General features: G+C 39.0%; 1 protein-coding gene across 2 annotated transcripts in view; it reads left to right on the top strand.

Moving 5' to 3' along the window:
• Positions 1-20940, top strand: part of LOC128706600 (monocyte to macrophage differentiation factor 2) — a 249726-nt gene extending 228786 nt beyond the window's left edge. For both annotated transcript variants that reach the window (XM_053801550.2, XM_053801552.2), the window contains one exon: positions 8460-20940. In XM_053801550.2, coding sequence (XP_053657525.1) covers positions 8460-8714 — 255 coding nt within the window. In that variant the 3' untranslated portion in view covers positions 8715-20940. The remainder of the gene's footprint in view (positions 1-8459) is intronic.
• The last annotated feature ends 6131 nt before the right edge of the window (positions 20941-27071 follow it).

Genomic DNA, 27071 nt, shown 5'->3' with positions numbered 1-27071 from the left:
GTGTAACCAGTCATAGAAAAAGTCCCTAGTGACCCATGCCTTACTGTTTGCCCTCCACAGCACACACAAATTAGCCTTGAGGATATTCTTTTGCCTGAATGCTCCGGGAGTTTCTGAGTGATACACTAATAAAGGCTTCACTTTGCAATCACCAGTAGCATTGGAACACATCAACAAAGTAAGCCTGTCTTTCATAGGCTTATGTCCTGGGAGTGCCTTTTCCTCCTGAGTAATGTACGTCCTGCTTGGCATTTTCTTCCAAAACAGGCCTGTTTCATCACAATTAAACACTTGTTCAGGTTTCAGTCCTTCACTGTCTATGTACTCCTTGAATTCCTGCACATATTTTTCAGCTGCTTTGTGGTCCGAACTGGCAGCCTCACCATGCCTTATCACACTATGTATGCCACTACGCTTCTTAAATCTCTCAAACCAACCTTTGCTGGCCTTAAATTCACTCACATCATCACTAGCTGCAGGCATTTTTTTAATTAATCCTCATGCAACTTCCTAGCCTTTTCACTTATGATCACTTGAGAGATGCTATCTCCTGCTATCTGTTTTTCATTTATCCATACCAATAAGAGTCTCACAACATCTTCCATCACTTGCGATCTCTGTTTCGAAGACACAGTTGTACCTTTGGCAAGAACAGCTTCCTTGATTGCCGTTTTGTTGGACACAATAGTAGCGATGGTTGATTGGGGTTTATTATACAACCTGGCCAGCTCGGAGACATGCACTCCACTTTCATACTTAGCAATGATCTCTTTCTTCATCTCTATAGTAATTCTCACCCTTATTGCTGTAGGGTTGGCACTAGAAGCTTTCTTGGGGCCCATGGTCACTTATTTTGCAGATAAAATCACCAAAAACACTGTAATAATACGAAATGTTCCGATTGTATGCTTGGATGTCACCGCGGAGGCTGGCTGGTAAACAATGCCACCGGCGGAACATGTGACGCTGGCTCAGGCCGCACGTTAGACGCATCTCGGACGAATAGCGTTGAGCGGGTTTTTTAGTGGTATGCGAGGCAAAATCTTAGCGATAAAATGTATCGGTATATGGATTTAACGTTATGTAATGCCAACGGTATGCGGGGGTCCACTGTGTATATATATATATATATATATATATATATATATATATATATATATATATATTTTCCCAGTAAAAGTAGGCCTTAGACAAGGATGTGTGATGTCACCGTGGTTGTTTAATATATTTATAGATGGGGTTGTAAGAGAAGTAAATGCGAGGGTCTTGGCAAGAGGCGTGGAGTTAAAAGATAAAGAATCACACACAAAGTGGGAGTTGTCACAGCTGCTCTTTGCTGATGACAGGCAAAGAGGGGAATGTATGAGAGTATAGTTTTACCAACGCTCTTATATGGGTGTGAAGCGTGGGTGATGAATGTTGCAGCGAGGAGAAGGCTGGAGGCAGTGGAGATGTCATGTCTGAGGGCAATGTGTGGTGTGAATATAATGCAGAGAATTCGTAGTTTGGAAGTTAGGAGGAGGTGCGGGATTACCAAAACTGTTGTCCAGAGGGCTGAGGAAGGGTTGTTGAGGTGGTTCGGACATGTAGAGAGAATGGAGCGAAACAGAACGACTTCAAGAGTGTATCAGTCTGTAGTGGAAGGAAGGCGGGGTAGGGGTCGGCCTAGGAAGGGTTGGAGGGAGGGGGTAAAGGAGGTTTTGTGTGCGAGGGGCTTGGACTTCCAGCAGGCATGCGTGAGCGTGTTTGATAGGAGTGAATGGAGACAAATGGTTTTTAATACTTGACGTGCTGTTGGAGTGTGAGCAAAGTAACATTTATGAAGGGATTCAGGGAAACCGGCAGGCCGGACTTGAGTCCTGGAGATGGGAAGTACAGTGCCTGCACTCTGAAGGAGGGGTGTTAATGTTGCAGTTTAAAAACTGTAGTGTAAAGCACCCTTCTGGCAAGACAGTGATGGAGTGAATGATGGTGAAAGTTTTTCTTTTTCGGGCCACCCTGCCTTGGTGGGAATCGGCCGGTGTGATAATAAAAATAAAAAAATATATATATATATATATACACATATATATATATATATATATATATATATATACACAAATATATATATATATATATATATATACACACATGTACATACATACATACATACAAAACAAGGACTGTGAAAGAATAGTGAAATTCCAAGTGCTTTCATGACTTCTCACATTATCAAGGAATGTCAGTGGACCCCCAGTATATGATATTAATCCATTCCTGAGAGCTAATCGTATGCCAAAATTATAGGAAGGCAAATTAATTTTCCCCGTAAGATAATGGAAATCAAATTAATCTGTGCAAGACACCCAAAAGTATGAAAAAAAAGAAATTTACCACATGAATTATTAAGTTTAATGCACACAAACTGAAGAAGACATGCACAGTTTGTAGTACTCTACTAACAATAGAATACATGACACTTACCTTTAATGAAGATCTGGTGATGACTGATGGGATGGAAGGAGGGGAGAGTGTCGAAGTTGTTAATGTTTAGAAGGGGAATCCCCTTCCATTAGGACTTGAGGTAGCAAGTCCTTTTCCGGGGTTACTTCCCTTCTTCTTTTAATGCCACTAGGACCAGCTTGAGAGTCACTGGACCTCTGTCGCACAACAAATCTGTCCATAGAGGTCTGTACCTCCCGTTCCTTTAAGATTTGTCTAAAATGGGCGATAACATTGTCATTGTTATAGTCATAAGCACGGCCTGCAATAGCTGTGTTAGGGTGATTTTCATCCATAAAGGTTTGCAGTTCAACCCACTTTGCACACATTTTCTTAATTTTTGACGTAGGCACAATGGATTCCACAACTGGCATACTCTTCTCAGGGTTAGCCCCAAACCCTTCAAAACCTTTCTTAATTTCCATACTAATTCTCACTTTTTTTACCACAGGGTTGGCACTAGAAGCTTTCTTGGGGCCCATGGTGACTTATTTTGCAGAAACAAGCACCAAAAACAGTGATAACATGGAATGTGCCGAATGTATGCTTAGATGCGAGCACACTGGCTGGCTTGTAAACACTGGCACACACGGGGCAGTTCAGGTCACATGTGGACGCGTCCCAGACGAATCGCATGTGGCGGGTTTTTTAATGAGTGGCGAGGCAAAATTTTTGCTTTAAAATGTATCGTATATCGGATTTAGCATATACTGATGCCATCGTATACCGTGGGTCCACTGTATAGAGAAGTCACAAAAGCTCTTGGAATTTCATTGTTCTTTAGCAGTGGTTGTTTTGCATATTCTGATATCACTTGTTTACTGTGATCTTATTGCATATATATACAGATATATAAACAGAATGACTTCAAGAGTGTATCAGTCTGTAGTGGAAGGAAGGCGGGGTAGGGGTCGGCCTAGGAAAGGTTGGAGGGAGGGGGTAAAGGAGGTTTTGTGTGCGAGGGGCTTGGACTTCCAGCAGGCATGCGTGAGCGTGTTTGATAGGAGTGAATGGAGACAAATGGTTTTTAATACTTGACGTGCTGTTGGAGTGTGAGCAAAGTAACATTTATGAAGGGATTCAGGGAAACCGGCAGGCCGGACTTGAGTCCTGGAGATGGGAAGTACAGTGCCTGCACTCTGAAGGAGGGGTGTTATTGTTGCAGTTTAAAAACTGTAGTGTAAAGCACCCTTCTGGCAAGACAGTGATGGAGTGAATGATGGTGAAAGTTTTTCTTTTTTGGGCCACCCTGCCTTGGTGGGAATCGGCCAGTGTGATAATAATAAATATATATATATATATATATATATATATATATATATATATATATTTTTTTTTTTTTTTTTTTTTTTCAACAAGTCGGCCGTCTCCCACCGAGGCAGGGTGACCCAAAAAAAAGAAAGAAAATCCCCAAAAAGAAAATACTTTCATCATCATTCAACACTTTCACCACACTCGCACATTATCACTGTTTTTGCAGAGGTGCTCAGAATACAACAGTCTAGAAGCATACACATATAAAGATACACAACATATCCCTCCAAACTGCCAATATCCCAAAACCCTCCTTTAAAGTGCAGGCATTGTACTTCCCATTTCCAGGACTCAAGTCCGACTATATGAAAATAACCGGTTTCCCTGAATCCCTTCACTAAATATTACCCTGCTCACACTCCAACAGATCGTCAGGTCCCAAGTACCATTCGTCTCCATTCACTCCTATCTAACACGCTCACGCACGCTTGCTGGAAGTCCAAGCCCCTTACCCACAAAACCTTCTTTACCCCCTCTCTCCAACCCTTTCGAGGACGACCCCTACCCCGCCTTCCTTCCCCTATAGATTTATATGCTTTCCATGTCATTCTACTTTGATCCATTCTCTCTAAATGACCAAACCACCTCAACAACCCCTCTTCTGCCCTCTGACTAATACTTTTATTAACTCCACACCTTCTCCTAATTTCCACACTCCGAATTTTCTGCATAATATTTACACCACACATTGCCCTTAAACAGGACATCTCCACTGCCTCCAACCGTCTCCTCGCTGCTGCATTTACCACCCAAGCTTCACACCCATATAAGAGTGTTGGTACTACTATACTTTCATACATTCCCTTCTTTGCCTCCATAGATAACGTTTTTTGACTCCACATATACCTCAACGCACCACTCACCTTTTTTCCCTCATCAATTCTATGATTAACCTCATCCTTCATAAATCCATCCGCCGACACGTCAACTCCCAAGTATCTGAAAACATTCACATCTTCCATACTCCTCCTCCCCAATTTGATATCCAATTTTTCTTTATCTAAATCATTTGACACCCTCATCACCTTACTCTTTTCTATGTTCACTTTCAACTTTCTACCTTTACACACATTCCCAAACTCATCCACTAACCTTTGCAATTTTTCTTTAGAATCTCCCATAAGCACAGTATCATCAGCAAAAAGTAACTGTGTCAATTCCCATTTTGAATTTGATTCCCCATAATTTAATCCCACCCCTCTCCCAAACACCCTAGCATTTACTTCCTTTACAACCCCATCTATAAATATATTAAACAACCATGGTGACATTACACATCCCTGTCTAAGACCTACTTTTACCGGAAAGTAGTCTCCCTCTCTTCTACACACCCTAACCTGAGCCTCACTATCCTCATAAAAACTCTTTACAGCATTTAATAACTTACCACCTATTCCATATACTTGCAACATCTGCCACATTGCTCCTCTATCCACTCTATCATATGCCTTTTCTAAATCCATAAATGCAATAAAAACTTCCCTATCTTTATCTAAATACTGTTCACATATATGCTTCAATGTAAACACCTGATCTACACATCCCCTACCCACTCTAAAACCTCCTTGCTCATCCGCAATCCTACATTCTGTCTTACCTCTAATTCTTTCAATTATAACCCTACCGTACACTTTTCCTGGTATACTCAGTAAGCTTATTCCTCTATAATTTTTACAATCTCTTTTGTCCCCTTTCCCTTTATATAAAGGGACTATACATGCTCTCTGCCAATCCCTAGGTACCTTCCCCTCTTTCATACATTTATTAAACAAAAGTACCAACCACTCCAACACTATATCCCCCCCTGCTTTTAACATTTCTGTCATGATCCCATCAGTTCCATCTGCTTTACCCCCTTTCATTTTACGTAATGCCTCACGTACCTCCCCCACACTTACATTCTGCTCTTCTTCACTCCTAAAAGATGGTATACCTCCCTGACCAGTGCATGAAATTACTGCCTCTGTTTCTTCCTTAACATTTAAAAGTTCCTCAAAATATTCTCGCCATCTACCCAATACCTCCATCTCCCCATCTACTAACTCCCCTACTCTGTTTTTAACTGACAAATCCATATTTTCCCTAGGCTTTCTTAACTTGTTTAACTCACTCCAAAATTTTTTCTTATTTTCATTAAAATTTCTTGACAGTGCCTCTCCCACTCTATCATCTGCTCTCCTTTTGCACTCTCTCACCACTCTCTTTACCTTTCTTTTACTCTCCATATACTCTGCTCTTCTTATAACACTTCTGCTTTGTAAAAACCTCTCATAAGCTACCTTTTTCTCTTTTATCACACCCTTTACTTCATCATTCCACCAATCACTCCTCTTTCCTCCTGCCCCCACCCTCCTATAACCACAAACTTCTGCCCCACATTCTAATACTGCATTTTTAAAACTATTCCAACCCTCTTCAACCCCCCCACTACTCATCTTTACACTAGCCCACCTTTCTGCCAATAGTCGCTTATATCTCACCCCAACTTCCTCCTCCCTTAGTTTATACACTAGGTAGTAGGTTGGTAGACAGCAACCACCCAGGGAGGTACTACCGTCCTGCCAAGTGAGTGTAAAACGAAGGCCTATAATTGTTTTACATGATGGTAGGATTGCTGGTGTCCTTTTTTCTGTCTCATAAACATGAAAGATTTCAGGTATGTCTTGCTACTTCTACTTACACTTAGGTCACACTACACATACATGTACAAGCATATATATACACACCCCTCTGGGTTTTCTGCTATTTTCTTTCTAGTTCTTGTTCTTATTTATTTCCTTTTATCTCCATGGGGAAGTGGAACAGAATTCTTCCTCCGTAAGCCATGCGTGTTGTAAGAGGCGACAAAAATGCCGGGAGCAAGGGGCTAGTAACCCCTTCTCCTGTATAAATTACTAAATTTAAAAAGAGAAACTTTCGTTTTTCTTCTTGGGCCACCCTGCCTTGGTGGGATACGGCCGGTTTGTTGAAAAAAAAAAAATATGTACACTGTATATATACAGTGGACCCCCGGCTTACGATATTATTTCATTCCAGAAGTATGTTCAGGTGCCATTACTGAACGAATTTGGTCCCATAAGGAATATTGTGAATTAGATTAGTCCATTTCAGACCCCCAAACATACACGTACAAACGCACTTACATAAATACACTTACATAATTGGTCGCATTGGGAGCTGATCGTAAAGCGGGGGTCCACTGTATATATATTACAGGCATTTCGCTAATACAGCAGTTTTCAATTATACCCATTCTTCATTAATTCAGATTTCCTACAATAATTATATTCACCACTCACTGTGAGCTAGGGATGAAAATATATTAAGGTAAGTACGTAACGTGTGCATTGTATGTGGATATTTTAGGCCTAGCTCTATTGCTTATATTGTTATCAGGTTTTTATATGCATTTGAAAGTGAAAAATAAGGCTATGGTTCACTCTACAGCAATTTTTGTTTTACAACATTAGCCTGGAACCTAACCTGCTGTACAAGCAGGGACCTCCTCTATATCCCTTTAACTGTCCAAACATAGATCTGTGTTTACATGTGTAGCACTGCAACCTTGATTTTCTCCATTTGAAAGCATGTAAAAAAAAAAAGTAGATCTACGTTCGGAGAGCTACATGAGCGAACGTAGATCTACGTTTGGACAGTTTAAGGGATATACACCATTTATAATTTTATTGTTTGTCTCCTCTCATCTCTTTATTACTACTGTACTGTCTATACTTCTTTTTCTCTTTTTTCCCTCAATTTCCTCTTTCAATTTAATTTTGCCTTCTGTTTTTCCTCCTCTTTCTTTCTTGTTTTTCGTTTAGTTTTTTCTTCTCTTCTTCTTTTTCTCTCTTTTGATTTTCCTCTTTCTCATACTTCTGCTACTTTTCCTATCATTTTCCTCTTCTCTTTCCTTTTTTCCTCTTCCTATTTTTATATTTTCCTTTTTTTCTTTTTTTTTCTATTTATCTTTAGTTTCTTTTTTTTCTTCTTTCTCTCAATCTGTCTCCTTTTCTCTTTCTTTTCTTCTATTTTTCTTTTTTCTTTTTCAAGCTTTTATCTCTCTCTTCATTCTTCTCTTTTTCTCTCTCTTTTCCTCTACTTTTCTGTCTTTTTCTTTTGTTTTATTTCCCGTTTTTCTGGTCCCCTCTCTTGGCCTTTTTTCACTTTTCTCTTTTCCTCTTTTTTTCACCTTTTTTGCTTTTATTTGCTCTTTTCTGTCTCTTTTTCTCTTTTTTGCTTTTTCTTTCTCTCTTCTTTCTCTTATTTATCTTTTCCTCATTTTTCTTTCTCCTTTTTTGTTTTTTTTCTCATTTCTTCTTTTTATCTTGTCTCTTTTTTCTTTTTTTTTTCTTATTTACCTTTTTTTTCATGCTTTTTCCTCCTTGCCTCCTTTTTTGTCTTTGCCTCTTTTTTCTCTCTGCCTCTTTTCTCTTTGTCTCTCGTCTCTCTCTTCTTTTTACACAAGGTTTTACAAGGTTAAGTCAAGCTGTTACATCCATCTCTCACTCATTTTCCTCCCCCTTTCCCCTCCCTCCCTCAACCCTCCTTTCCCTCCCTTCCCTTCCTTTTCTCCAGTATTTTGTCTGTTCAGTACTCCATTCTCCATGAAAATTCTGCTTCTTCCTTTTGCATTTTTTCTTCTAAATAAAAACAATGTATTTCAGGAGGATCATTCGGGACTAGACGAGCTAAAGTTGGGTGGTGCCATATATGTGCTTGGTGTTATCTTCTTCAAATTGGATGGACGAATTCCTCTTGCACATGCTATCTGGCACCTCTTTGTGGTTTTGGCAGCGTTCATCCACTACTACGCTGTTCTCACATACCTCATCCTCCCACCAGAAGTTGGTACATCCACTCTTGACGTACACTCCATCGATGAGTGTGATGTATCGGTGCCAGAGTGTTCCTTAGTGTAGGCTTTGTGATAGGAGGAGAAAGTTATGTGAATTAAATGATATTTAATGGCCAGGATATAAGTATTGATTCTCAGGTGATGATTATACAAAGTTTTCTAAATATGAATACACTATATTAACTATGCTCATGTGTGAAAATGTGAGAACATTAAGTTGATTAACATTTTTCAGGCCTGGAAAATTAAGAGGGATGTTAATTGAAGGTTGTATTGTACCTTTCAAGAGAAAGCTAGGCAAGTTTTTAGAAAGTGCCTGATCAGCCAGATTCTAATGGTTATGTGAACCTATGAGGCCATGGGCACCAATAGGCTGGCTGATCAAGCAATCATCAAGAAAACCTGGCCAGGCTGCAGGAGTACAAGAAACTCAAAATCAGTCGCAGGTTTGCTAGAGCTCTCTTATTTGCCATATTTATAGAAAATAAAAGTTCAATTCCATTTACCTGAAGCAAATAAAGTTGAATGCAATAATGAATAGTGATAATGATCTCACTTATAGAGAAAGATAACACAGTTACACATAAACTGCTCATGTTCATTGCATTATTTTTCTTCCATTATCATATTTATGGGACAGAGCAGAATTAGATATTAGTAATGGGTATTTTTTCATTTTTCTAAGAGACATAAATTGAAAAGATGTGTACTGGGGAAATATTTATTAAAATGATGGTTTTGCTTAGTGGGGGCATTGAATTATAGTTTATCCTAACTTAATCAAACTCACTGAGTGAAGTATTGTGTTTAATAGAGGCTTGATTTACTAAGTTACTGCCTGTCTTTCATACACATAAATAGGACAGTTAACATTTTGATACCAGAATACACTTAGCACTTTAATAAAGGTTTCAGCTGCATTAAACCAAATTAGTCATAAATGAAGATACTCTTTGATGAATGTTCATTTCTGAGAATATCACTTAAAAGAGAATTTTCAATCAAAAGAATTAGACATAAATTTACAGTATTGAGTCAAGATAGTCATACTTAACATTCAGTCAAGATTGTCATACTTGAATAACATTCAGTCAAGAAAATCACATTTAAACAACATTCAGCCAAGAAAGTCACACTTGAATAGTGTACAGCCAAGATAGTCACATAGAATACTCAAGCAGGATAGTCATATTTAATGAATATTTGACCAATATAGGCAAAGTTGAAGAGTAGAACTGTTTGCTACTGTGTTGTGATCATTGGTATGGGGGTGCTCACTGCTAGCTATATCTGCAGTTAGTAATCTCATTGTGATAGATTTGGATAATCTTAGCTAGATAGTATTTTATCCTGTGCATACAAAATGTGTAGTAAAATTCCTAGTCTTGGCAGGGTAATAATTTCACTAAAGAAATTTGCAGGGTAAAAATTCAGTGGAAATTAAACATGGGGATGTATTGAGCTTAATGAGTGATTTCAAATTTCATAAATATCGAATTCATATGCTCAAACACACAAATTCACTATATACACAAAATATAAAGCGAGTAATAGACAAACTTACTCAACATTGGAAAATCAAATTAAACATGAGAAATAGAGTAGACAGATTAATTATCAAATCAGTTGAAGAACTGTGCAAGATTGGAGGTGTAAAAAAAATTATTCTTGCAGTGGATGAAAGATTTTGGCTTGCAAGAAAAAGAGGACTGATAAGTCAAATGTCTTGGTGGAATAATGTCACAAGTGGAATCCCACAGGGATTAGTTCTTGCTCCAGTGATGTTTTAAGCTATATAAATAACCTACAAAAAAGGGAATATATTACTACCTTATTTTAATATGCTTGCATTGTGCAAAATGTTTATGTTAAGTTGGCAGTCAAAATGATTATAAAAGTTTACAAGAGGATCTAGGTAAACGGAATATGTAAATAAGTTTGATCTTGAATATGTAAATGTGTAAATAAGTTTAATCTTGATAAATGATGCAGAATGGAAATAAATGAAAGTGCAAATATGCCCTATATAAATTAGGTAATGTTATATGAGCATCAGATTAAGAAAATTGCTCTAGGATGATTATTAATAAGTTATCACCAGAAAAATAATATAAATGTTGTTAGAAGCTTTCTTGCAATATTTGCAAATGTTAAAGTAAATGTCAGATGTAGGGAAGGCACTGCTGAAAAGTTGTTTATGTCTGACATTCAGCAGGACATGGTGGTTGTATATCTGCATCTTAACCCTTTCACTGTCGAGACCCCTGCTTACAAACTTGCTCTTAGTGTCGAAGAATTTAAAAAAAAAATGTATTTCTTATCAAATGATAGAGAATCTTTTCTTGATGGTAATGACACCAAAAGTATGAAATTTGATGGAAAACTTACAGAATTACACTCTTGTGAAGTTGGTGGTCTCAGCAATATTTGCTCATCAGCGATTTCTCCCACTTTGAGCCCTATTTTTGGCCAATTCCATTGTTCCAGTTGACCAAACTCATAGCTATTTTGCTAGAAGTCCTTTTATTCTATCAGCTGAGTACAAGAAACTGCCCATTTACCAATTTCAACTACCCAATAAAATGATCATGAATTGGTAATTTGGCCAATTTCATACACAATTCATGTAAGGCCAATTTCAAAATAGGGTTCAGAATTAACAATGCAAACATTCCTAGCACTAAAATAATATTTTCTCTGTTCATTAGTCACATCTCCAGGCCCCTCTTATATTACACTTACTGTCCATTTTGAATTAATATTCACACAAAAAACAGAAGATTTACTGTTATGCAGACTACTGCATTATTGTAGATATGGTATAAATAATAGCGCATTTTTGAAAGCATATTAGACCCACCTCTTGACGTGTATTGGATGCGCGATGTGATTTGTTTATTCTTGAACATCGTCAAAAATCAAACATATCTGCTAATTTGAGCTCAATTTCAAGATACTTTTATTCCATAAACCATTCAAAATCATCTCCGTTTCTGTAACATATCTTCCATTCTATCAAATGAGACCAAGAAAACGAGAATACAACCACAAATACCATACGTAAAAACATCACAAAGTCACTGTTTTAAACCAAAAACATAGTCAGTTTTTTTTCTCATGCACTGCGTGCGGCAGGATTTTTATTTATGCTGCAGACAAAGATCAATCAGACCCATTCTCTCATACATAGACCTACCAGCTTTCACAAGATTGGAAGCTGCTAGAATTTTGGCATAGTATTATGGGACCAACACTGGCTTTCGAGCCATAATATTGTGGAACTGACAGTAAAAGGGTTAAGAAACATATACAGTAGTCAAAATAAAGTTCAGAGGGATTCAACAATATAAATTCCAAAATTGAGATATTTAAATTTTGAAGAAAGATTAAAGGTCCTGGAAATACTGTCATTGGAAGATAGGATAAGAGGAATATAATAACTACATGTAGTAAATTTATAAAATGCTATGAAAAGTAGTCAAGGAGAATTCCTTTATGCCAGCAATGGGGAAAACAAGATACGGTAGCTTTAACCCTTTCACTGCTAATACCATAATAATACGGCTTTGGAGCCAGTGTCGGTCCCATGATACTACACCAGAATTCTAGCAGTTTCAAATCTGGTGGGAGAAAGCTAGTAGGCCTACATGTGAGAGAATGGATTTGTGTGCTTAGTGTGTGAAGTATAAAAAAATTATGAAGTCCTCAGTGCATTATGGGAGTGCCAGGAGTTTGTGACCGAAAGCAATGCCTATTATACCAAAAATAGCGCTGAAAAGCCAGACAACCATCAACCTTCCACCTCTGGTGCTGGGCCATCTCATTCATGTTCAGTTGTAACACAGTGAAAGAGGAAATTCATATTTTCCCATGTCCAGGACTCAGATGTTAGCAGTGATCATGATAGTGATAATGATTGTGATTTCCAAGCTCTTGATTACAATTCCAGTAGTGACAATGAAGAGGAATATTCTCCAGTGAAGCTTCATTTTTATACGAGACTGCATTCATTCTGCTAGTGTGCCATAAGCTATTCCAAGGGGAAGGAGTACATCTCAGAGTACATCCCGTGGCCCTACACCAGGAACAGATAGTGGAATGGGAAGACAGCGTGGGTGGTGGGAAAGGCAGCGTGAGTGGTGGGAAAGGCAGTGTGGGTGGTTAGGAAGACAGTGAGGGTGGTGGGGAAGACAGTGTGGGACGTGGGTAAGACAGCATGGGTGGTGGGTAAGACAGCATGGATGGTGGGTAAGACAGCATGGGTTGTGGGGAAGACAGTGTGGTTAGTGGGTAAGACAGCATGGGTGATGGGTAAGACAGCATGGTTGGTGGGTAAGACAGTATGGGTGGTGGGTAAGACAGCATGGGTGGTGGGTAAGACAGTATGGGTGATGGGTAAGACAGCATGGGTGGTGGGTAAGACAGCATGGGTGGTGGGGAAGATGATATGGGTAATGTTACAATTGGGATGGATAATATACATATGGCAGCAGGTGGTGGTGGTGCAATGTGTCATGTGGCACCCCAATCTGGTAGCGATGTCGATGACTCGGCACATCCGTAGCAAAAGCGACCTTGAACCACCCATACACCACAACAACTTGCACAACCACAATAATCTGCACAACCACAATAATCTGCACAACCACAACCACAGCAACCTGCACAAACACAACAACAACTACAACAACCTGCACAAACACAACCACAACAACCTGCACAACCACAACCATAACCTGCACAAACACAACCACTTGTCAGTATCCAGTATTCACCAGCAGACCACATCTGGGATTGGCAGCAAGGAGCCAATTTTGTTCCCAATCCCCATCACTTTGATGAAACTCAGTGGAATATGGCCATCTTGTACACTTGGGAACAATGCCACGGAACTGTAATGAGTTATTCTTTGATAAACCCCTGGTGGAAATTATTGTCAGGGAGAATAGCACATACTTCGATTACACCATGGCAAACACAATTATTTCGCCAAAATCACGCCTACCCAGTGGAAGAAGACAATTGTGGCTGAGATGTTTCTGTTCCTTGCCACAATAATGTTTATGCCACTTGTGTATAAGCACACTGTCACATCATACTTTTTGACAGACTGCCTAATTTCAACCCAAGCTTTCAGTGATATAATGCCAATGGACTGATTTTTGCTACTTTTACATATTCTACACTTCTCAGACGAAACAAGGCCTGATAGAATGGCAGTTTATGCAAGATACCAGAAAGTTATTGGGTATCTCCGTGCACATACAACAAAATGCCCACAAAAATGCAGAGACACGTTTTGTGTGTGAGGAGTATAAAACAGCACTGTGCATAACACCATGTTTCGAAGAGTTCCACAAACTGCAGCAGTTCTAGGAACGTGTCCATTGACTCTATATGTGTATATATATTATAGAACAATAGTAATAAACAACTTTTTAAATTGTTGGTTTGTATTACGAACACAGGTAATGAATGGCCTGTGAGACCTGGTCATAAAGGGAATTGGAGCAAAAACACTCGGTAGTAAATTATAATGTATGTTTTGCCTACACCCACTATATACAGGTATGTACAATATGTACAGATAGAATAATAAGTGTACACCACAGTGACAAATGGCAAAGCAGAAGCCATAGAGAGTGCACCGTACTCAACCAGCAGGTAGGTAAGTCTGCCAGTGCTTACAGCAAGTGAACCACATTGCTTCAGCTTTGGCTGGCTTGCCTGTGATTGGTCAGTGAACCAAGGTACTGATTTAGTGATAGGTACCATATTTATTGATCGTTAAACCCTTAGCATCCAGTTCACTGGTTGGGAGGTAGCCTATATGGGAGTGTGACATATGCCGAATAAATTGTAACATACACCTTGCATGCCCCAGTTAATGTCAACAAGTTTTGTAAACAATATAATATTTATGCAGTTATTGTGTTGCGTGCAATGAGTGGATATACAGTGGAATCCCGGATTTTGGCCGTAATCCATTCCAGAAGGTCGGCCTAAATCTGAAAAGGCCAAAAAACGAAGTAATATTTCCCATAAGAATTAATGTAAATACATGTACAATTAATCCGTTCCAGACACCCAAAAATATTAACAAAAAATTAATTTTTTAAAGATTAACTATAGTTTTACATACACAAACAATGAGACATAAATATAAAGCACAAATTTTAATGATAAATGAACATGACATACCATTATTGAAGACTCTTGTTGGCGTATTGAAGAAAGCGAGGAGGGGAGATGGTGTTGGGGTTATTGTTTGGAAGGGGAATCCCTCTCCATAAGGACTTTAGGTATCAAAGCCCTCTCTGGGATTACTTCCCTTCTTTGTTTTTTACTAGCACCAGGACCAGCTTGAGATTCACTGCACCCTTGTCGCATAAAAATCCTGCCTGAAGTGGGACAAGGTTTTGTCACTGAATTCTATCATGTCTCTCACTTTCTTTACCAAAGGAACTTTCTTTGGGCCCATGGTGGCTTATTTCACAGTCACATTAAGTAAACAACCACAGAAAATAATGGAGTATAACAAAATGTTTGGATGAATGCACGGAATGTTGCTCATTCATCCAGAGACACAGCCAGACTGACTCACGAACATGGCGGAGTGGCGGGTGGAATCATCCAATATGGCCGATTTCTGAGTTGCCGGCCGAAATCCAGGACAGAATTTTGGCCAAAAAAGCAGCCGATATCTTCCACTGTACATATATATTATGCATTGTATTGGTCTCTCAGGCCACAAAAGTTACTTGAAAACATAAAATATTAGAAAAGAAAAGAAAAAAGAGAATACAGTGGATCCCCGCCTTTGGATATTAACCCCTTCAGGGTCCAAGGCCAAAATCTGAAGTGGTGCCCCAGTGTCCAAGAATTTAAAAAAAAAAAATTTGTTATTTTTTCTTATGAAATGGTAGAGAATCTTTTTGTGAAGGTAATAAAACAAAAAGTACAAAATTTGATGGAAAATTTACGAAATTATGCTCTCCCTAATTTTGATGTGTCAGTGATATTTACGAATCGGCGATTTTGCCAACTTTGACTCCCATTTTAGGCCAATTACATTATTCCAGTCGACCAAATTCTTAGCTATTTCACTAGTATTACTTCTATTCTATCGATTGAGCACAAGAAATCGCCAAGTCAACTGTTTCAACTACAAAATGAAGTGATTGGAAATTGGTAATTTGGCCAATTTAACACAAAGTTCAAAATATTCCAATTTCAAAATAGGGTCCTGAATAAATAATGTAGGTATTCCTGGCACTAAACTAACATTTCCTCTGTTCATTAGTTATGTTTTGAGGCTTTACAAATAAATTCCATTTTGATTTTTTACTCACATAATGAATTTTTATTCACACCAAAAAATAGAAGATTTACTGTTATGCAATATTGTAATAATTGTATAAATATCATTACCACATTTGTGAATGTATATTAGACCCACCAACTGGCGTGTATTAGACATGTGAGGTCGTTTGTTTACTCTTGAACATCGGCAAAAATTTAACATTACCGCTACTTTGAGCTCAGTTTCAAGCCATTTCCAGTGCTAAAACCAATCAAAATAATCTCTATTTCTGTAATATGTCTTCCATTCTATCAAATGAGACCAAGAAATCACAAATACAGCTATAAAAAAACATACGAAAAAACACTGCAAAGTCGCTGTTTTAATCGAAAATCATGGTCTCAGTTTTTTCTCTCATTATGCACAGTGTGCTGCAGGATTTGTTTTATGTGGTGCACACATACCACATAGATGTATTCTCTCATATCTAGGCTCAAGTGTACCACCCACAGTTTATCAGAGTGAGCTGAGCTCATGGCGTAGATCTACGGTTTGGACCCTGAACGCAAAGCCATAAATCTATGGGACGGACCCTGAGAGGGTTAATCCGTTCTTGAGAGCTCATCGTAAGCCGAAATTATCGTAAGGCGAATTAATTTTCCCCATAAGAAATAATGGAAATCAAATTAATCCATTCCTGACACCCTAAAGTATGAAAAAAAAAAAATTTTTACCACATGAAATATTAATTTTAATACACACAAACTGAAGAAGATATGCACAATTACTACTCTACTAAGAATAGAATACACGACACTAACCTTTATTGAAGATCTGGTGATGATTGATGGGATGGGAGGAGGGAAGAGTGTGGAAGTTGTTATTGTTTAGAAGGGGAATCCCCTTCCATTAGGACTTGAGGTAGCAAGTCCTTTTTCGGGGTTACTTTCCTTCTTTTATTGCCACTAGGACCAGCTTGAGAGTCACTGGCCCTCTGTCACACAACAAATATGTCCATAGAGCTCTGTACCTCCTGTTCCTTTAAGACTTTCCTAAAATGGGCCATAACATTGTCATTGTACAGGTTGCCAACACGGCTTGCAGTAGCTGTGTCAGGGTGATTTTCATCCGCAAAGGTTTGCAGTTCAACTCACTTTCCACACATTTCCTTAATCTTTGAAGTAGGCAACTTCCTTAATTTCTCTCTCCCCTCCTCTGATGCAGTTTCCTCAGGTCTGGCCTCTTGCTGTTGAAGATGGTCTTGCAGCTATTCAGTGGTTAGTTCTTCATTGTCCTCCTCCACCAACTCTTCCACATCCTCCCCACTAACTTCGAACCCCAAGGACTTCCCCAATGTCACAATGGATTCCACAACTGGCATACGCTTCTCAGGGTTAGCCTCATACCCTTCAAAACCTCTTTCTTCTACACATTCTAGCCACAGTTTCTTCCAAGCAGAGTTCAAGGTCCTCCTAGTCACTCCCTCCGAAGCCTTACCTATAAGGTTTACACAACTGAGGATGCTAAAGTGATCTTTCCAAAACTCTCTTAGAGTCAATCGAGTGTCTGAGGTCACTTCAAAGCACTTTTGAAACATAGCTTTTGTGTAGAGTTTTTTGAAGTTTGAAATGACCTGCTGGTCCATGGGCTGTAGGAGAGGAGTGGTATTAGGAGGCAAAAATTTGACCTTAATGAAGCTCATGTCCCCAGAAAGTCACTCTGCCAAGTCTGAAGGATGACCAGGAGCATTGTCTAATACCAGGAGGCACTTAAGGTCCAATTTCTTTTCCATTAGGTAATTTTTCACATTGGGGGCAAATGCATGGTGTAACCAGTCATAGAAAAAATCCCTAGGAGCCCATGCCTTACTGTTTGCCCTCCACAGCACACAAATTAGCCTTGAGGACATTGTTTTGCCTGAACGCTCTGGGAGTTTCAGAGTGATACACCAATAAAGGCTTCACTTTGCAATCACCACTAGCATTAGCACACATCAGAAGAGTAAGCCTGTCTTTCATAGGCTTATGTCCTGGGAGTGCCTTTTCCTCCTGAGTAATGTACGTCCTGCTTGGCATTTTCTTCCAAAACAGGCCTGTTTCATCACAATTAAACACTTGTTCAGGTTTCAGTTCTTCACTGTCTATGTACTCCTTGAATTCCTTCACGTATTTTTCAGCCGCTTTTTGGTCCAAACTGGCAGCCTTGCCATGCCTTATCACACTATGTATGCCACTACGATTCTTAAATCTCTCAAACCAACCTTTGCTGGCCTTAAATTCACTCACATCACCACTAGTTGCAGGCATTTTTCTAATTAAATCGTCATGCAACTTCCTGCCTTTTCACATATGATCGCTTGAGAGATGGTATCTCCTACTATCTGTTTTTCATTTATCCACATCAATAACAGTCTCTCAACATCTTCTATCAATTGCGATCTCTGTTTCGAAAACAAACTTGCACCTTTTGCAAGAACAGGTTCCTTGATTGCCGTTTTCTTGGCCAAGATAGTAGCGATGGTTGATTGGGGTTTGGTATACAACCTGGCCAGCTCTGAGACACGCACTCCACTTTCGTACTTAGCTATTATCTCTTTTTTTATTTCCATAGTAATTTTCACCCTTTTTACCAAAGGGTTGGCACTAAAAGCTTTCTTGGGGCCCATGGCGACTTATTTTGCAGCTACAAGCACTAAAAACACTGCGATAATATGAAATGTACCGAATGTATGCTTAGATGCGACCACACTGGCTGGCTTGTAAACACTGGCACACACGGGGCAGCTGAGGCCACACGTGGGACGCATCTGGGACGAATCACGTGAGGCGAGGCAAAATTTTTGAGTTCAAATGCTTCGTATGGCGGATTTAATGTAACGCGATCCGTTAGTAAGGCGGGGGTCCACTGTAAAAGTAAAAATAATACAGTGGAACCTTGACTATGATTTTAATCCATTCCAGAGAGCTTGTCCTTAGCCGAATTAATTTTCCCCATAAGAAATAATGGAAATCCAATTAATCTGTTCCAGACAGCCAAAAGTATTAAAAAAAATAATTTTTTTACATGAAATATACATTTCCCTACAAAGAAAACAATGAGACATGCACAATAAATACATAAATAAATACTATAATGATACTTACCTTTACTGAAGAGTGTAAGTGATGAGACACTGTTTTTCTTGAACACACTGGGATTTTCAGAGTGATACATGAGTAAAGGCTTCACTTTGTAATCCCCACTAGCATTACAACAAAACATGAGAGTTACCCTGTCTTTCATAGGCTTGTGTCCTGGGAGTGGCTTTTCCTCCTGAGTAATGTAGGTCCTGTTTGGCATTTTCTTCCAGAACAGGCCTGTTTTGTCACAATTGAACATTTGTTGGGGTTGGAATTTTTCAGCTTCACCATGCCTTATCACACTATATATGCCACTACGATTCTTAAATCTCTCAAACCAACCTTTGCTGGCCTTAAATTCACCAATATGAGCACTAGTTCCAGGCATTTTTTTCTGTTAACCTGGGTGTTAGTCGATTGGTGTGGGCCGCATCCTGAGGGACAAGATTAAGGACCCCAATGGAAATAAGTTAGACAGTCCTCGATGATGCACTGACTTTCTTGGGTTATCCTGGGTGGCTAACCCTTTGGGGTTAATTGTTTCTTGGTAATTGTTTCTTGTTAAGCCACACCAAGAACACTCTCTCCACATGTTCGAGTAGTACAGCTGACGGTGGTGCAGCAACAGCTGGCAGTGGTGCAGCAGTAGCTGACCATGGTACAGTAGCAGCTGACAGTGGTTCAGCAGCAGCTGACAGTGGTGCAGCAACAGCTGACAGTGGTGTAGCAGCTGACCGTGGTACAGCAGAAGCTGACGGTGGTGCAGAAACAGCAGCAGCTGACTATGGTGCAGAAACAGCAGCAGCTGACCATGGCACAGCAGCAGCTGACAGAGGTGCAGCAGCAGCAGCTGACCGTGGTACAGCAGCAGTTGATGGTGGTGCAGCAGCAACTGACGGTGGTGCAGCAACAGCAGCAGCTGACCATGGTACAGCAGCAGCTGATGGTGGTGCAGCAACATCTGATGGTGGTGCAGCAACATCTGATGGTGGTGCATCAGCAGCAGCAGCTGACCATGGTACAGCAGCAGCTGATGGTGGTGCAACAACAGCAGCAGCTGACTGTGGTACAGCAGCAGCTGATGATGCAGCAACAGCTGACCATGGTACAGCAGCAGCTGACCGTGGTGCAGCAACAGCTGACTTTGGGTCGATGGTGGCTTAATTAGCAGTTACATGCACTGAAAACAATGGAATAATACAAAATGTATCGAATGTATGCGTGGAACCGTCTGCCCTGGCTTGTAAACAATGGCACACTAGCTGAAGGCAGGGCAACTGAGGCGCTCAGGCTGGACGGACAGGCAGACGCGTTCGGGACGAGTATCCTTACCCGAGTTTTTCATCGTTGTTCAAGCCAATATTTTTACGCAAAAACGCATTGTTTCCCGATTTTATCATTAGTCAATGCCATCGTTGGTCAAGGGTCCACTGTATTAGTAAGTGAGCGGCAGTAGCCAATGTTGCCATTAGCGGTTCACTGTCAACTTCATGCTTCTATATCTCGGTAACTACTGATCGCCATTTTTTTTCTTTTATAAGACTCAGAAAATTATTCTTAAGATTTTGGTAAGAAAAAAATCTTTTTTTTGAATATTTTTCGACACTGAGAGCAAGGTTGTCAGCAGGGGTCTCGACAGTGAAAGGGTTAAAAGAAGTCATTTAAAGTATTTAGGAAAATATTTTAATCACAAAGTTTTAGATTGCTGGAATGAAATTAAACAAGAAATGCTGTATTGTGCCGAAGGCACTGGGAATTTAAGAATTTAATACCTTACATTTGTTGCAGAAGTTGAGTCACTACAAGTATAAATAATTATTTCTGTAACTATAAATAGGTATTTACACATCCATAAATATAAATGTATATTTATTTTTTTTATTATCACACTGGCCGATTCCCACCAAGGCAGGGTGGCCCGAAAAAGAAAAACTTTCACCATCATTCACTCCATCACTGTCTTGCCAGAAGGGTGCTTTACACTACAGTTTTTAAACTGCAACATTAACACCCATCCTTCAGAGTGCAGGCACTGTACTTCCCATCTCCAGGACTCAAGTCCGGCCTGCCGGTTTCCCTGAATCCCTTCATAAATGTTACTTTGCTCACACTCCAACAGCACGTCAAGTATTAAAAACCATTTGTCTCCATTCACTCCTATCAAACACGCTCACGCATGCCTGCTGGAAGTCCAAGCCCCTCGCACACAAAACCTCCTTTACCCCCTCCCTCCAACCTTTCCTAGGCCGACCCCTACCCCGCCTTCCTTCCACTACAGACTGATACACTCTTGAAGTCATTCTGTTTCGCTCCATTCTCTCTACATGTCCGAACCACCTCAACAACCCTTCCTCAGCCCTGTGGACAACAGTTTTGGTAATCCCACACCTCCTCCTAACTTCCAAACTACGAATTCTCTGCATTATATTCACACCACACATTGCCCTCAGACATGACATCTCCACTGCCTCCAGCCTTCTCCTCGCTGCAACATTCATCACCCATGCTTCACACCCATATAAGAGTGTTGGTAAAACTATACTCTCATACATTCCCCTCTTTGCCTCCAAGGACAAAGTTCTTTGTCTCCACAGACTCCTAAGTGCACCACTCACTCTTTTTCCCTCATCAATTCTATGATTCACCTCATCTTTCGTAGACCCATCTGCTGACACGTCCACTCCCAAATATCTGAATACGTTCACCTCCTCCATACTTTCTCCCTCCAATCTGATATTCAATCTTTCATCACCTAATCTTTTTGTTATCCTCATAACCTTACTCTTTCCTATATTCACCTTTAATTTTCTTCTTTTGCACACCCTACCAAATTCATCCACCAATCTCTGCAACTTCTCTTCAGAATCTCCCAAGAGCACAGTGTCATCAGCAAAGAGCAGCTGTGACAACTCCCACTTTGTGTGTGATTCTTTATCTTTTAACTCCACGCCTCTTGCCAAGACCCTCGCATTTACTTCTCTTACAACCCCATCTATAAATATATTAAACAACCACGGTGACATCACACATCCTTGTCTAAGGCCTACTTTTACTGGGAAAAAATTTCCCTCTTTCCTACATACTCTAACTTGAGCCTCACTATCCTTGTAAAAACTCTTCACTGCTTTCAGTAACCTACCTCCTACACCAAACACTTGCAACATCTGCCACATTGCCCCCCTATCCACCCTGTCATATGCCTTTTCCAAATCCATAAATGGCACAAAGACCTCTTTAGCCTTATCTAAATACTGTTCACTTATATGTTTCACTGTAAACACCTGGTCCACACACCCCCTACCTTTCCTAAAGCCTCCTTGTTCATCTGCTATCCTATTTTCCGTCTTACTCTTAATTCTTTCAATTATAACTCTACCATACACTTTGAATATGCCATAGTGGTAAGGAATTTGCACTAAAAATAAAATATAGACAAGATTGAAAATTTCAAAGATGAGCTACAAAATTACTATCAGAACTAAAGATGTAAGTTATGAAGAAAGACTGGAAGCATTAGACATGCTTTTGCTGATTAAATTGAAAAGGAAGGTGTCCTAATAACATCAGCAGAGACAGCAAGAGGATATAGCTATAAGATAAGAAAGAAGAGGTGCCAAAGCAATACCAGAAAGTTCTTCACAAAAAGAATAATACAAAGAGGAGACATCAAATCCCACAGTCTCTTGAATTTTCAAATTTTATATGTTGAAGACAGTAAGCCCTCTATTTAATGTACTTAAAATTTTGATGGATGGGAAAAAGATTGTTTTTCCATGATTGTAACAATAATTGACAAAGAATAAAAAGGCACAATACTGTAACTGGAACAATACACAAATAACTCCTCTTCTAGCCTTCACAGATGCCATCTTGTTGAAGCATCCCTTATACACAACTTTCCTAATATGAATCATAGTCCTGGCTTTGTCTCAGTAGATGCCTTCTTTTCTCATTACTTTGTCAAATGCTCCAAAATTTCAGAACACTTGACTACAACTACTACAACTACGACTGCTACTACTACGACTGCTACTACTGCGACTGCTACTACTGCGACTGCTACTACTACAACTGCTACTACTACGACTGCTACTACTACGACTGCTACTACTACGACTGCTACTACTACGACTGCTACTACTACGACTGCTACTACTACGACTGCTAATACTACGCTTGCTACTACTATGACTGCTACTACTGTGACTACTGCTACTACAACTGCTACTACTACAACTGCTACTACTACAACTGCTACTACTACGACTACTATAACTGCAACTACTATAACTGCAACTACTATAACTACAACTACTATAACTGCAACTACTATAACTACAACTACTACTACTACTACTACTACTACTACTACTACTACTACTACTACTACTACTACTACTACTACTACTACTACTACTACTACTACTACGACTGCTACGACTGCTACTACTACGACTGCTACGACTACTACTACTACTACGACTGCTACTATGACTAGGACTACGACTAGGACTAGGACTACGACTACTACTACAACTACTACTATTACTGCATATACTACTACTTCTACAACTACTATGACTACTACAACTAATACAACTACTACTACGACTGCTACCACTACAACGACTGCTACCACTACTACGACTGCTACCACTACTATAACTTCTACTATTACTACTACGACAGCTACTACTACTACAACTACTACTACTACTACTACAACTACTACTACTACTACTACTACATACTACTACTGTGACTACTACTACTGCTATACTACCACTATGACTACTACTACTGCTATACTACCACTATACTACTACTACTACTACTACTATGACAACTACTGCGACTACTTGACTACAACTACTATGACTATGACTACAATTACTATGACTATGACTACAATTACTACTACCACAACTACTACTATTACTACTACTACTTCTGGTTCCCTTCTGTTTGCACTTATGTGTGACTAGTTAATGGTCCAAGTCAGACCAAAACATTGTTGTAAGCTTCATTCTCCAATAAAAGAATAGAGTTTTTTATTTCTTTGTAAAGGTTACAACGTGTAATTACAATTTTGGTTTGCTAAGTACAAAGAAAACCACTATCATGCCAGGGCATTTCAGGCAGACTAATTCTGGTACAAAATAGCTACTTAAATCTAGACAAAATAAGAGTGGTTAACTTTTATTAAAATCTTTATTTAATCTTAATACTAACATGAGGTAGTCAAGGTGGAGCTTTATAAGAATAATAATCTTGAAGTTGCACATGATAAAAACAATATTACAATTAATGGTTCAAGTAATAATATTTCATGGATTGGCAGACATTTAATAGACTAGAGGTCATATAATATAATAACTGATGTGTGGGTTATTTGTGTAAAAATCGACAGTTCTGTAACCAACTAGTTTTGCCCATTGTTTCCAAATACTAATTTGACCCACTGGATTTTGCCCTGCATTTTCAAACTCTGTTAACCCTTTCATAGAATTTAAAAAAAAAAAAAATTCTTATGAAATGTTAGCTATTTTGCTAGAGCTCTGTTCTGTCGATTGAGCGCAAGAAGCGACAATTTACCGATTTCATCTACCTAATAAAGTGATCAGAAATTGGTAATTTGGCCAATTTCAGTCACAATTCAAGGCAGGCCAGTTTCAGAATAGGATCCAGAATTAGCAATCAAACATTCCTAGCACTAAAATAACATTTTCTCTCTTCATTAATCACGTCTCAAGGCAATAAGTAAGTAAGTAAGTTTATTCAGGTATACACAAATACAGTTACATAGATTATCATACATAGCAGCGTATGTGTAGAGAACCTGGAATAACCCAAAAAAGTCAGACAGAGTGACTTATTCCCATTGGGGTCCTTTTACCTTATTATTATAATATAATGGTTATAATATCTTATTATTCTATAATGAAGATTTTTTTTTTTTTTTCAACAAGTCTATTCAACAAGACTATCTACTACACGAGGGTCATTAAGACTACAATACGAGGGTCATTACTAGGAATAAGGTAAAATTACACGTGTGTTAGCTAAAACAAAAAAACATTCCCCTCTTCTGTAGCTACATTCATCAGAGACCTTTTGGCACTCTTCTTGAACTGGTTCATGCTATGACTGGCTTTGACTTGTGCAGGCAGTCTGTTCCATTCCTTTATTGCTGTACAATATAAGGTGTTTGAAGTCTGGCCACTGACTGTGGGTGCTACAAAGTTGTGCTCTCTCCCCCTAGTACTATGATTGCTTTGGTTCCCAACCTTGACAAAATTGGCAGCAAGATATTCTGGATACTGTTTGTGAGCAATTTTATAAACATCATTTAGCTTCAGTTGTTTTACTCTGTCTTCAACATTTAGCATATCTAACTGCTGTAATTCATTCTGGCCTACATGCTCTCTTGGACCTAGGCCCAGGATTAATCTTACTATTTTGTTCTGGGTGATTTGCAGTCTATCTTTCAGTTTTTTTTTGTCAAGGCAGAGTACCATGAAGAGCAAGAGTAATCCATATGACACTGTATAAGGGCTAGACATAGGGTCCTGCGAGCCTCAGTAGGTAGACACTGTGCTTGTCTATAGAGGAACTTTAGTCTGGCATTCGCTTTCTTTACTACACTGTTCCCTATCAATTCTCCTGACATGCATGGATCAAAGAGGATTCCCAGATATTTTACTGAGGAAACCTAAGTGATGGGCTCCCCATTACACTAAACATTAAAATTATTTACCCTTCTCAGTTTATGTTTCATGCCAAAGTATCCCGAAGTATAATGATAGTTTGTTGTCTACTAACCATTTGCTGCAGGACTCCAGTTCCAGTGTTAATACATTAGCTATATCTTGTGGGTCTTTACCTGCCACTAACAGAGCACTGTCATCTGCATACAGTAGGAGTTTGCACTTGACACTGATAGGCATGTCATTAACATAGCATAAGAATAATAAGGGACCCAAAATACTACCTTGGGGAACTCCACATGCTATTGTCAGGGGTTCTGATTCCATTTTGTTGATTTTGACAATTTGTCTCCTGTTGCTAAGGTAGAACTTAAACCAGTCTACAGAACCTATACCGATAGCTTGAAGTTTCTTACATAATATATTGTGGTTGACAGTATCGAAGACCTTTTGCAGGTCTAAGGTTACCATACCTATGAGGTTCACCATTGACATTTCAGTTCTCAGGTAATCCATAAGATTAATTTGGGAGGTGTTGGTTGAGTAAGATCTGTATATTATTCTTATATTATGTGAATTTTTATTCACACAAAAAATAGATTTACTGTTATGTAGACTACTGCATTATTGTAAAAATGGTATAAATAATATCAGTGCAATATAAGAAGAGCCTTGTGACGTGACTAATGAACAGAGAAAGTGTTATTTTAGTGCTAGGAATGTTTGCATTGTTAATTCTGGCCCCTATTTTGAAATTTGTCTTGAATTTTGTGTATGAAATTGGCCAAATTATCAATTTCTGATCATTTTATTGGGTATTTGAAATTAGTAAATTGGCAGTTTCATGTACTCAGTCATTAGAACAAATTGAGTTCTAGTGTCATTACCATCGGAAAAAGGTTCTCTATCACTTCATAGGTTTTTTTTTTTTTTTTTTTTTTTTAATTCTCCAACCCTGAGAGCAAGTCTGTGAGCAGGGGTCTCAACAGTGAAAGGGTTAAACAGGCAATTAAAAATTGACATTTACACTCACACACAATTTTAAACAAATATAAAGATGGCACACCATGAGCATAGGTCTGCTCCTGCAGATACTAATATGTAGTTACAAGTTTAGCAATACAGTACCCCTGAAGTAAAATACTACATGTTAATCACACATTGTGTATTGGCATATAACAATGTCAACAGAATTACCATACATGCCTATGATTAAAGTTTATTTATGACAATCACGTTGTGATAAAGTTTTGTCATAAATGCTTTTTTATTGTAATATTAAAGCAGTGGGA

Source organism: Cherax quadricarinatus, chromosome 3 (genome assembly GCF_038502225.1).
Source record: "Cherax quadricarinatus isolate ZL_2023a chromosome 3, ASM3850222v1, whole genome shotgun sequence".
NCBI classification, from domain to species: Eukaryota; Metazoa; Arthropoda; class Malacostraca; order Decapoda; family Parastacidae; genus Cherax; species Cherax quadricarinatus.
Note: the sequence above shows the minus strand (reverse complement) of the source record. Positions and strands in the feature narration are given on the sequence as shown.